The sequence below is a fragment of the Nerophis lumbriciformis genome, linkage group LG07, assembly GCF_033978685.3.
Source record: "Nerophis lumbriciformis linkage group LG07, RoL_Nlum_v2.1, whole genome shotgun sequence".
Lineage (NCBI taxonomy): Eukaryota > Metazoa > Chordata > Actinopteri > Syngnathiformes > Syngnathidae > Nerophis > Nerophis lumbriciformis.
Window position 1 is genome coordinate 49,596,988 of NC_084554.2, and position 13,013 is coordinate 49,610,000.

The following is a 13,013-nucleotide window of genomic DNA, read 5'->3' on the forward strand; positions in this document are numbered from 1 at the left end:
AGTTTTTAATGCGATTATTTTCTTGTTTTCATAAAGTTGTTCATCTTTTCGTGACGTTTTACATGTTTTCATGACATTTTTCACGTTTTCACAAAGTTTTTCATGTTTTAATAAAGATTTTCATGATGTTTTATGAGGTTTTTCATGTTTGGTCTCATTTCATCAGCATTTGTGTTGTCATTTCATCAGCATTTGTGTTGTCGATTCTAAAAACAGCACTGCACTCCTGTCATATAAAGGATCTTTGAACAGCATTTGTATGGTATGGGTGGATAAAAAACAACCATGTTTTCATAGTTTTTCATGTTTTCATGATGTTCTTTATGTTTTCATTATGTTTTTCATGTTAGTTGTTCATGTATCTCTTAAAGTTTTATAATGTTTTCATGATTTTTTTTATGTTTTCATGATGTTTTTCATGTTAGTTCTTTATGTATTTTATAAAGTTTTATCATGTTTTCATAAAGTTTTGTCATGTTTTCATGAAGTTGTTCATGTTTTGATGATGTTTTTAGGTTAGCGCTTCATGTTTTCATTAAGTTTTATCATGCTTTCATAAAGTTTTTCATGTTTTCATGTTAGTTCTTCACATTTTCATGACGTTTTACATGTTTTCATGACATTTTTCACGTTTTCACAAAGTTTTTTCTGTTTTAATAAAGATTTTTATGATGTTTTATGAGGTTTTTCATGTTTGGTCTCATTTCATCAGCATTGGTGTTGTCGATTCTAAAACAGCACTGCACTCCTGTCATATAAAGGATCTTTGAACAGCGTTTGTGTGGTATGGCTGGATAAAAAACAACCATGTTTTCATAAAGTTTTTCATGTTTTCATGTTTTTTATGTTTTCATTATGTTTTTCATGTTAGTTCTTCATGTATTTCATAAAGTTTTATCATGTTTTCATAAAGTTTTATCATGTTTTCATGAAGTTGTTCATGTTTTGATGATGTTTTTAGGTTAGCGCTTCATGTTTTCATGAAGTTTGATCATGTTTTCATAAAGTTGTTCATGTTTTCATGTTAGTTCTTCACATTTTCATGACGTTTTACATGTTTTCATGACATTTTTCACGTTTTCACAAAGTTTTTTTCTGTTTTAATAAAGATTTTTATGAGGTTTTATGAGGTTTTTCATGTTTGGTCTCATTTCATCAGCATTGGTGTTGTCGATTCTAAAACGGCACTGCACTCCTGTTATATAAAGGATCTTTGAACAGCGTTTGTGTGGTATGGCTGGATAAAAAAACAACCATGTTTTCATAAAGTCTTTCATGTTTTCATGATGTTTTTTATGTTTTCATAAAGTTTTTCATGTTTTCATGTTTTTTATGTTTTCATTATGTTTTTCATGTTAGTTCTTCATGTTTTTCATAAAGTTTTATCATGTTTTCATAAAGTTTTATCATGTTTTCATGAAGTTGTTCATGTTTTGATGATGTTTTTAGGTTAGCGCTTCATGTTTTCATGAAGTTTTATCATGTTTTCATAAAGTTGTTCATGTTTTCATGTTAGTTCTTCACATTTACATGACGTTTTACATGTTTTCATGACATTTTTCACGTTTTCACAAAGTTTTTCCTGTTTTAATAAAGATTTTCATGATGTTTTATGAGGTTTTTCAGGTTTGGTCTCATTTCATCAGCATTGGTGTTGTCGATTCTAAAACGGCACTGCACTCCTGTCATATAAAGGATCTTTGAACAGCGTTTGTGTGGTATGGCTGGATAAAAAACAACCATGTTTTCATAAAGTTTTTCATGTTTTCATGATGTTTTTTATGTTTTCATTATGTTTTTCATGTTAGTTCTTCATATGTTTCATAAAGTTTTATCATGTTTTCATAAAGTTTTATCATGTTTTCATGTTAGTTCTTCATATTTTCATGACATTTTATCATGTTTTCATAATGTTTTAATGATGTGTTTCATGATGTTTGATCATGATTTCATTAAGTTTTTAATGCGTCGATTTTCTGGTTTTCATAAAGTTGCTCATCCTTTCGTGACGTTTTACATGTTTTCATGACATTTTTCACGTTTTCACAATGTTTTTCCTGTTCTACTAAAGATGTTCATGATGTTTTATGAGGTTTTTCAGGTTTGGTCTCATTTCATCAGCATTGGTGTTGTCGATTCTAAAACAGCACTGCACTCCTGTCATATAAAGGATCTTTGAACAGCGTTTGTGTGGTATGGCTGGATAAAAAACAACCATGTTTTCATAAAGTTTTTCATGTTTTCATGATGTTTTTTATGTTTTCATTATGTTTTTCATGTTAGTTTTTCATGTATCTCTTAAAGTTTTATAATGTTTTCATGATTTTTTTAATGTTTTCATTATGTTTTTCATGTTAGTTCTTCATATATTTCATTAAGTTTTATCATGTTTTCATAAAGTTTTATCATGTTTTCATGAAGTTGTTCATGCTTTGATGATGTTTTTAGGTTAGCGCTTCATGTTTTCATAAAGTTTTATCATGTTTTCATAAAGTTTTTCATGTTCTCATGTTAGTTCTTCACATTTTCATGACGTTTTACATGTTTTCATGACATTTTACACGTTTTCACAAAGTTTTTTCTGTTTTAATAAAGATTTTTATGATGTTTTATGAGGTTTTTCATGTTTGGTCTCATTTCATCAGCATTTGTGTTGTCGATTCTGAAAACAGCACTGCACTCCTGTCATATAAAGGATCTTTGAAAAGCGTTTGTGTGGTATGGCTGGATAAAAAACAACCATGTTTTCATAAAGTTTTTCATGTTTTCATGATGCTTTTTATGTTTTCATTATGTTTTTCACGTTAGTTCTTCATATATTTCAAAAAGTTTTATCATGTTTTCATAAAGTTTTATCATGTTTTCATAAAGTTTTTCATGTTTTCATGTTAGTTCTTCATATTTTCATGACGTTTTATCATGTTTTCATAATGTTTTAATGATGTTTTTCATGATGTTTGATCATGTTTTCATTAAGTTTTTAATGTGATGATTTTCTGGTTTTCATAAAGTTTTTCATCCTTTCGTGACGTTTTACATGTTTTCATGACATTTTTCACGTTTTCACAATGTTTTTCCTGTTCTAATAAAGATTTTCATGATGTTTTATGAGGTTTTTCATGTTTGGTCTCATTTCATCAGCATTGGTGTTGTCGATTTTAAAACAGCACTGCACTCCTGTCATATAAAGGATCTTTGAACAGCATTTGTGTAGTATGGGTGGATAAAAAACAACCATGTTTTCATAGTTTTTCATGTTTTCATGATGTTCTTTATGTTTTCATTATGTTTTTCATGTTAGTTGTTCATGTATCTCTTAAAGTTTTATAATGTTTTCATGATTTTTTTTATGTTTTCATGATGTTTTTCATGTTAGTTCTTTATGTATTTTATAAAGTTTTATCATGTTTTCATAAAGTTTTGTCATGTTTTCATGAAGTTGTTCATGTTTTGATGATGTTTTTAGGTTAGCGCTTCATGTTTTCATGAAGTTTTATCATGTTTTCATAAAGTTTTTCATGTTTTCATGTTAGTTCTTCACATTTTCATGACGTTTTACATGTTTTCATGACATTTTTCACATTTTCACAAAGTTTTTTCTGTTTTAATAAAGATTTTCATGATGTTTTATGAGGTTTTTCATGTTTGGTCTCATTTCATCAGCATTGGTGTTGTCGATTCTAAAACAGCACTGCACTCCTGTCATATAAAGGATCTTTGAACAGCGTTCGTGTGGTATGGCTGGATAAAAAAACAACCATGTTTTTATAAAGTTGTTCATGTTTTCATGATGTTTTTTATGTTTTCATTATGTTTTTCATGTTAGTTCTTCATATATTTCATAAAGTTTGATCATGTTTTCATGTTAGTTCTTCATATTTCCATGACGTTTTATCATGTTCTCATAATGTTTTAATGATGTTTTCATGATGTTTGATCATGATTTCATTAAGTTTTTAATGTGATGATTTTCTGGTTTTCATAAAGTTGTTCATCCTTTTGTGACGTTTTACATGTTTTCATGACATTGTTCACGTTTTCACAATGTTTTTCCTGTTCTAATAAAGATTTTCACTATGTTTTATGAGGTTTTTCATGTTTGGTCTCATTTCATCAGCATTTGTGTTGTCGATTCTGAAAACAGCACTGCACTCCTGTCATATAAAGGATCTTTGAACAGCGTTTGTGTGGTATGGCTGGATAAAAAACAACCATGTTTTCATAAAGTTTTTCATGTTTTCATGATGCTTTTTATGTTTTCATTATGTTTTTCATGTTAGTTCTTCATATATTTCATAAAGTTTTATCATGTTTTCATAAAGTTTTGTCATGTTTTCATAAAGTTTTTCATGTTTTCATGTTAGTTCTTCATATTTTCATGACGTTTTATCATGTTTTCATAATGTTTTAATGATGTTTTTCATGATGTTTGATCATGATCTCCTTAAGTTTTTAATACGTCGATTTTCTGGTTTTCATAAAGTTGCTCATTCTTTCGTGACGTTTAAAATGTTTTCATGACATTTTTCACGTTTTCACAATGTTTTTCCTGTTCTAATAAAGATTTTCACGATGTTTTATGAGGTTTTTCATGTTTGGTCTCATTTCATCAGCATTTGTGTTGTCGATTCTGAAAACAGCACTGCACTCCTGTCATATAAAGGATCTTTGAACAGCGTTTGTGTGGTATGGCTGGATAAAAAACAACCATGTTTTCATAAAGTTTTTCATGTTTTCATGATGCTTTTTATGTTTTCATTATGTTTTTCATGTTAGTTCTTCATATATTTCATAAAGTTTTATCATGTTTTCATAAAGTTTTTCATGTTTTCATGTTAGTTCGTCATATTTTCATGACGTTTTATCATGTTTTCATAATGTTTTAATGATGCTTTAATGATGTTTGATCATGATTTAATTAAGTTTTTAATGCGATGATTTTCTGGTTTTCATAAAGTTGTTCATCCTTTTGTGACGTTTTCATGACATTTTTCACGTTTTCACAAAGTTTTTCCTGTTTTAATAAAGATTTTCATGATGTTTAATGAGGTTTTTCATGTTTGGTCTCATTTCATCAGCATTGGTGTTGTCGATTCTAAAACAGCACTGCACTCCTGTCATATAAAGGATCTTTGAACAGCGTTTGTGTGGTATGGCTGGATTAAAAAAAAACCACAGTGCTCTTGTTAAATAAAGGATATTTGACTGATGAAAAGAGTGATTGTGTATAAATTCAAGACAATGAAAGTTCCCTCCTCCCTGCATATGTTGATTCACAAAAAGGCATCTTTCATAATGCTCTCACGTGTGGTTTAATAACAGAATGTACAGACAGAAATGCTACTCAACTAGTCTGATGGCTCTTGTTTGCGCGTGTCAATCCTAATTGTTTGATGTTTGGCTGTTAGATGTATATATACATGTATATATATAGCATATATGTATACTGTTAGGATGAATTTCTATCCAACTATAATTTTTGCCAATTTTCAGAGTAAGAATACTCCTCTCAAAGTGACATCAATGCTGAATAAACTGATAAATAATAGTAGTTGTACTATTTGAGTGTGAAACATATAACTTTGTGTTGGTTATGTCATGTTCTGTGTAAGAATGCATGGGTAATAATAAGGTGTCAATATTAGCTACAAGAGGGCGTGTCCTCAGGTGGTGATATAAGACTGAAACACGTGCAGGTGTGTGAGTGAAGCTCCTCCCCCTCCTTTGTGAGACTCAAAGCAGAAAGAAGTCAGAGTTGGCGTCCACGGTTGTTGTTGAGATGTCAGGACACGACGCGGTCCTTGTGACGGCCATGGTGGCGTCTTTGCTCGTCTTCATCGCCACCGTAGTCCTCAGCGCTCTGGCAGGACAAGGACGAGGTGAGTATGTCTAACAAAATGTCTCGACAACGGCGACCGTGACCTCGTTTTGTGCACCAGCTCCCTTCTTGGAGAGCACGGGGAACGTTTCCGACGCCTTCGCCACCCAGATTACGCCGTCAGGGTGGACCTTCGTCATCTGGTCCATCATCTACATCTCCCTGGCTCTCCTCATGCTCTACGTCTTGGCGGGCCTCTGTCGCAGGTACACGCCAACACAACCTGGTGTCCTTGTCCCGCCGCCTTGCTTGAAGACGCCACATGTGTCCACCAGGAACGAGTTTGGCCCCATGTCCTGCAGCCCCGCGCTCCTCACGCTGGGATTCTACCTGACCTGGTGCTTGAACTTCGCCTTCAACATTGGATGGTTGTTCCTGTGGGACAGACGGTGAGCTCTCATGGTGTTACATGTTCCAGGGAGATTGGCAGTCCACGCTATTTGTGGTGGGGTGATGTCATCGTGTAATAAGATTGGCTATGACGCATGTATTTAAAAAATATATACAAACCCCGTTTCCATTTGAGTTGGGAAATTGTGTTAGATGTAAATTATAAACGGAATACAATGATTTGCAAATCCTTTTCAACCCATATTCAATTGAATGCACTACAAAGACAACATATTTGATGTTCAAACTCAAACTTTATATATTTTTTCCAATTAATAATTAACTTTCATGGCTGCAACACGTGCCAAAGTAGTTGGGAAAGGGCTTGTTCACCACTGTGTTACATGGCCTTTCCTTTTAACAACACTCAGTAAACGTTTGGGAACTGAGGAGACACATTTTTTAAGCTTCTCAGGAGGAATTCTTTGCCATTCTTGCTTGATGTACAGCTTAAGTTGTTCAACAGTCCGGGGGTCTCTGTTGTCGTATTTTAGGCTTCATAATGGGAGACAGGTCTGGACTACAGACAGGCCAGTCTAGTACCCGCACTCTTTTACTATGAAGCCACTAGAGATGCGCGGATAGGCAATTATTTCATCCGCAACCGCATCAGAAAGTCGTCAACCATCCGCAATCCACCCGATCTAACATTTGATCAGAACCGCATCCGCCCGTTGTTATATATCTAATATAGACGATGCAAGGCATTAGTGAGGTTATAAAGCTTTTGCCTGTTAAAGAAAGGAGACTGATCCAATGCAGCACAGACATTCGCGTGCCACGCTGTCACGACCCAGACGCACACCAGTGCGCAATCATATGGGAGCCGCGCTGAGCGCACCTCCAAGCGCGTCTCGCTGCAGGCGACGGCCGGGTATATGGGCCCGACGCTCCAGCGCCATCCATTTTCAGGGCTCGTTGATTCGGCAGGTGAGTTGTTACACACTCCTTAGCGGGTTCCAACTTCCATGGCCACCGTCCTAGCTGCTGTCTATATCAACCAGGGTGAGCCCCACCCCTTTCGTGAGCGCACTGCGCGCGGAGTGACCCCTATTACGCGCCCCCGGCAACAGGGGTGGCGGGCAGGTAAGCTGCGCGGGCGGAGCGCGCGGAGTGACCCCTGTTACGAGCCCCCGGCCACGGGGGTGGCGGGCAGGTAAGCTGCTTACCTGCTGCGCGTGACGCCGGCCGCGGCGAAGGCGGACGAGGCGGGGTGTCGGTGCGGTGGGCGCGGTGGTGACCCTGGACGTGCGTCGGGCCCTTCTCGCGGACCGCCTCAGCTACGGCTCCCGGTGGGGCCCTCTCAGGGGAAGGGGCCTCGGTCCCGGACCCCGGCGAGGCGTCCCTTCTCCGCTCCGTAAAAGTGTCCATCTCTTTTTTTTTTTTTTTTCTGTTGTGGCATATGCTGCAGGTGCCTGCTCGTTTTTCGTATGTGGGTAACAACATTTAACTATGTATATATATTTCCGAATTGGTTTAACTGCCACCCGCCTGAATCTATTTAAAATCTAATTTTTTTTTAACCACCCGACTCGACCCGACCCGCGGATAAAATCTAATTTTTTTAAATTTCATCCGCCCGATCCGCGGATAATCCGCGGACTCCGCGGTTGTGCCCACAAACCGCGCATCTCTAGAAGCCACGTTGATGTAACACGTGGCTTGGCATTGTCTTGTTGAAATAAGCAGGGGCGTCCATGGTAACGTTGCTTGGATGGCAACATAACCTGTATGTACCTTTCAGCATTAATGGCGCCTTCACAGATGTGTAAGTTACCCATGTCTTGGGAACTAATACACCCCCCGTACCATCACACATGCTGGCTTTTCAACTTTGCGCCTATAACAATCCGGATGGTTCTTTTCCTCTTTGGTCCGGAGGACACGACGTCCACAGTTTCCAAAAACAATTTGAAATGTGGACTCGTCAGACCACAGAACACTTTTCCCACTTTGTATCAGTCCATCTTAGATGAGCTCAGGCCCAGCGAAGCCGACGGCGTTTCTGGGTGTTGTTGATAAACGGTTTTCGCCTTGCATAGGAGAGTTTTAACTTGCACTTACAGATGTAGCGACCAACTGTAGTTACTGACAGTGGGTTTCTGAAGTGTTCCTGAGCCCATGTGGTGATATCCTTTACACACTGATGTCGCTTGTTGATGCAGTACAGCCTGAGGGATCAAGGGTCACGGGCTTAGCTGCTTACGTGCAGTGATTTCTCCAGATTCTCTGAACCCTTTGATGATATTACGGAGCGTAGATGGTGAAATCCCTATATTCCTTGCAATAGCTGGTTGAGAAAGGTTTTTCTTAAACTGTTCAACAATTTGCTCACCCATTTGTTGACAAAGTGGTGACCCTCGCCCCATCCTTGTTTGTGAATGACTGAGCATTTCATGGAATCTACTTTTATACCCAATCATGGCACCCACCTGTTCCCAATTAGCCTGTTCACCTGTGGGATGTTCCAAATAAGTGTTTGATGAGCATTCCTCAACTTTATCAGTATTTATTGCCACCTTTCTCAACTTCTTTGTCACGTGTTGCTGGCATCAAATTCTAAAGTTAATGATTATTTGCAACAAAAAAAAAAAATGTTTATCAGTTTGAACATCAAATATGTTGTCTTTGTAGCATATTCAACTGAATATAGGTTGAAAATGATTTGCAAATCATTGTATTCCGTTTATATTTACATCTAACACAATTTCCCAACTCATATGGAAACAGGGTTTGTACATATAGTCGTGGTCCATACTTGCCAACCCTCCCGATTTTCCCGGGAGACTCCCGAATTTCTTTGCTCCTCCCGAAAATCTCCCGGGGCAACCATTCTCCCGAATTTCTCCCGATTTCCACCTGGACAACAATATTGGGGGCGTGCCTTAAAGGCACTGCCTTTAGCGTCCTCTCTCACCTGAAAAGGAGACTATTATATATGTCTCCGTTATCCATAGATTTATCTATAAGCCATAAAGTAGGCAGGCACGGAACTATTGCTCGGCGTGTGTTTATTCCAGCCGGCACGTTAATACACTGACACACAACATCCGGATTCCCATCGTGCATTGCTTCAAAACTACGGCAAGTAGTAATGTCCAAAAACATAACAGAGACGAAGCAGAAGAACGAAGAAGAGACATGGTGACGACGAGTAAGAAAAATAAGTATGCTTGCAAGTTCCAAAATGATTGGAAAAAATAATTTCAGTTCATCCAGGACATCTGGAAGGGGAAGGGGTATGCTGCCTGCACATTTTGTAGATCAGACTTCTCCATTGAACACGGTGGCCGAACGGATATACTCATTCATGAACAGATTATTTATATATATATAACTTCATGAAAGCATGATAAAATCATGAAAACATGAAAAACATTTTGAAAACATGATAAAACGTCATGAAAATATGAAGAACTAACATGAAAAACATCATGAAAACATGAAAAACATCATAAAAACATGATCAACTTTATGAAAACATGATCAACTTTATGAAAACAGGAAGACAACATGTAAAACATCATGAAAACATGAACAACGTCATGAAAACATGATAAAACTTTATGAAATACATGAAGAACTAACATGAAGAACATCATGAAAACATGAAAAACATCATGAAAACATGATCATCATCAAAACATGGAAAAACTTCATGAAGACAAGAAAATCATCGCATGCAAAACTTCATGGAAGCATGACAAAATTGTGAAAACATGAAAAACTTTATGAAAACATAATAAAATGTCATGAAAATATGAAGAACAAATATGAAAAACCTCATGAAAACATGATAAACTTTATGAAAATATGAAGAACAAATATGAAAAACATCATGAAAACATGAACAACTTCATGAAAACATGATAAAACTTTATGAAATACATGAAGAACTAACATGAAGAACATCATGAAAACATGAAAAACATCATGAAAACATGGTCAACTATATGAAAACGTGAAAATCATCATGAAAACATGGAAAAACATCGCATGAAAGCATGACAAAATCGTGAAAACATGATAAACATTATGAAAACATGATAAAACGTCATTAAAATATGAAGAACAAATATGAAAAACCTCATGGAAACATGAAAAACTTCATGGAAACATGAAAAACTTTATGAAAACAGGAAGACAACATGAAAAACATCATGAAAACATGAACAACTTCATGAAAACATGATAAAACTTTATGAAATACATGAAGAACTAACATGAAGAACATCATGGAAACATGAAGAACATCATGAAAACATGATAAACTTTATGAAAACAGGAAGACAACATGGAAAACATCATGAAAACATGAACAACTTCATGAAAACATGATAAACCTTTATGAAATACATGAAGAACTAACATGAAGACCATAATGAAAACATGAACATCATGAAAACATGATCAACTATATGAAAACGTGAAAATCATCATGAAAACATGGAAAAACTTCATGAAGACAAGAAAAGCATCGCATGCAAAACTTCATGAAAGCATGATAAAATCGTGAAAATATGAAAAACATTACGAAAACATGACAAAACGTCATGAAAATATGAAGAACAAATATGAAAAACATCATGAAAACATTAAAAACATAATGAAAACATGATACAACATCATGAAATACATGGAAAACTAACATGAAGAACATCATGAAAACATGAAAAACTTCATGAAAACATGATCAACTTTATGAAAACAAAATTTTGTAGATCAGACTTCTCCATTGAACACGGTGGCCGAACGGATATACTCATTCATGAACGGATTATTTATATATATATAACTTCAAGACAAGAAAATCATCGCATGCAAAACTTCATGAAAGCATGATAAAATCGTGAAAACATGAAAAACATTATGAAAACATGATAAAACATCATGAAAATATGAAGAACTATTATGAAAAACACCATGAAAACATGAACAACTTCATGAAAACATGATCAACTTTATGAAAACATGATCAACTTTATGAAAACAGGAAGACAACATGAAAAACATCATGAAAACATGAACAACTTCATGAAACCATGATAAAACTTTATGAAATACATGGACAACTAACATGAAGAACATCATGAAAACATGAACAACTTCATGAAACCATGATAAAACTTTATGAAATACATGGACAACTAACATGAAGAACATCATGAAAACATGAAAAACATCATGAAAACATGATAAACTTTATGAAAACAGGAAGACAACATGGAAAACATCATGAAAACATGAACAACTTAATGAAAACATGATAAACCTTTATGAAATACATGAAGAACTAACATAAAGAACATAATGCAAACATGAAAACGTGAAAATCATCATGAAAACATGGAAAAACTTAATGAAGACAAGAAAATCATCGCATGCAAAACTTCATGAAAGCATGACAAAATCGTGAAAACATGAAAAACATTATGAAAACATGATAAAACGTCATGAAAATATGAAGAACAAATATGAAAAACCTCATGGAAACATGAAAAACTTCATGAAAACATGATAAACCTTATGAAAACAGGAAGACAACATGAAAAACATCATGAGAACATGAACAACTTCATGAAAACATGATAAAAACTTTATGAAATACATGAAGAACTAACATGAAGAACATCATGAAAAACATCATGAAAACATGAAAAACATCATGAAAACATGATCAACTATATAAAAATAAATAAATAAACCAACACATTTTATGACGTAGGCCGAAATTGAGCTTCCCCTCCTTGAGAGACCAGCATCCACCACTGACATACAGCAATGTTAATATTTGCTTACATGTTCCTTGGCAAGATTCACGTCAATAAGGCACTTTTGGTAGCCATCCACAAGCTTCTGGCAAGCTAAAACCTCAATTCTAGTCTGATTTAGCCATTCCTTGACCACTTTTGACGTGTGTTTGGGGTCATTGTCCTGTTGGAACACCCAACTGCGCCCAAGACCCAACCTCCGGGCTGATGATTTTAGCTTGTCCTGAAGAATTTGGAGGTAATCCTCCTTTTTCATTGTCCCATTTACTCTCTGTAAAGCAGCAGTTCCATTGACAGCAAAACAAGCCCAGAGCATAATACTACCACCACCATGCTTGACAGTAGGAATGGTGTTCCTGGGATTAAAGGCCTCACCTTTTCTCCTCCAAACATATTGCTGGGTATTGTGGCCAAACAGCTCCATTTTTGTTTCATCTGACCACAGAACTTTCCTCCAGAAGGTCTTATCTTTGTCCATGTGATGTCAGATGCAATAGTGTAACAGAGTAATGGTGTAATTGTGTAATCGTGCAATTGAATAATAGTGTAATAGTGTAATAGTGTTATAGTGTAATAGTGCTGGTGATTGTCCCATGTGAAGGCTGGTGTCTGTGGCCTTGGCTTTCCTCCTGGTGGTGGTCTTCAGCAGCTACCTGCTGGTCTTCTTCTCCTGCTACACACTCCACGCGTACGGTGCGTGGCTGCAGAAACACCACGCCATAGACCTGTGGCTTCTACGTGTCTTGGTACGTACTTTACACACCTAACTGCAATACTACCAACAACACTGTATGTATTCTACACTCATAATATACACCATATTGCAGTGAAACCTCCATTTACCAACCTCTGTTTGGCAACATTTCGATATACAAACTTTTAGATGGAGTCAAATGCACTCCATTCATTCATTTTATGTCACGCCTGCAGGCAAAAAGCACATTAGACTACTCAGTACTTTTCTGTCTTTTTAA

General features: G+C 35.8%; 1 protein-coding gene across 1 annotated transcript in view; it reads left to right on the forward strand.

Annotated features, from left to right (window-relative positions):
- Positions 1–5,718: 5,718 nt before the first annotated feature.
- Positions 5,719–13,013, forward strand: part of LOC133609192 (uncharacterized) — a 36,922-nt gene continuing 29,627 nt past the window's right edge. The window contains exons 1-4 of the mRNA XM_061964699.1: positions 5,719–5,879; positions 5,940–6,084; positions 6,154–6,267; positions 12,641–12,785. Coding sequence (XP_061820683.1) covers positions 5,780–5,879; positions 5,940–6,084; positions 6,154–6,267; positions 12,641–12,785 — 504 coding nt within the window. The 5' untranslated portion in view covers positions 5,719–5,779. The remainder of the gene's footprint in view (positions 5,880–5,939; positions 6,085–6,153; positions 6,268–12,640; positions 12,786–13,013) is intronic.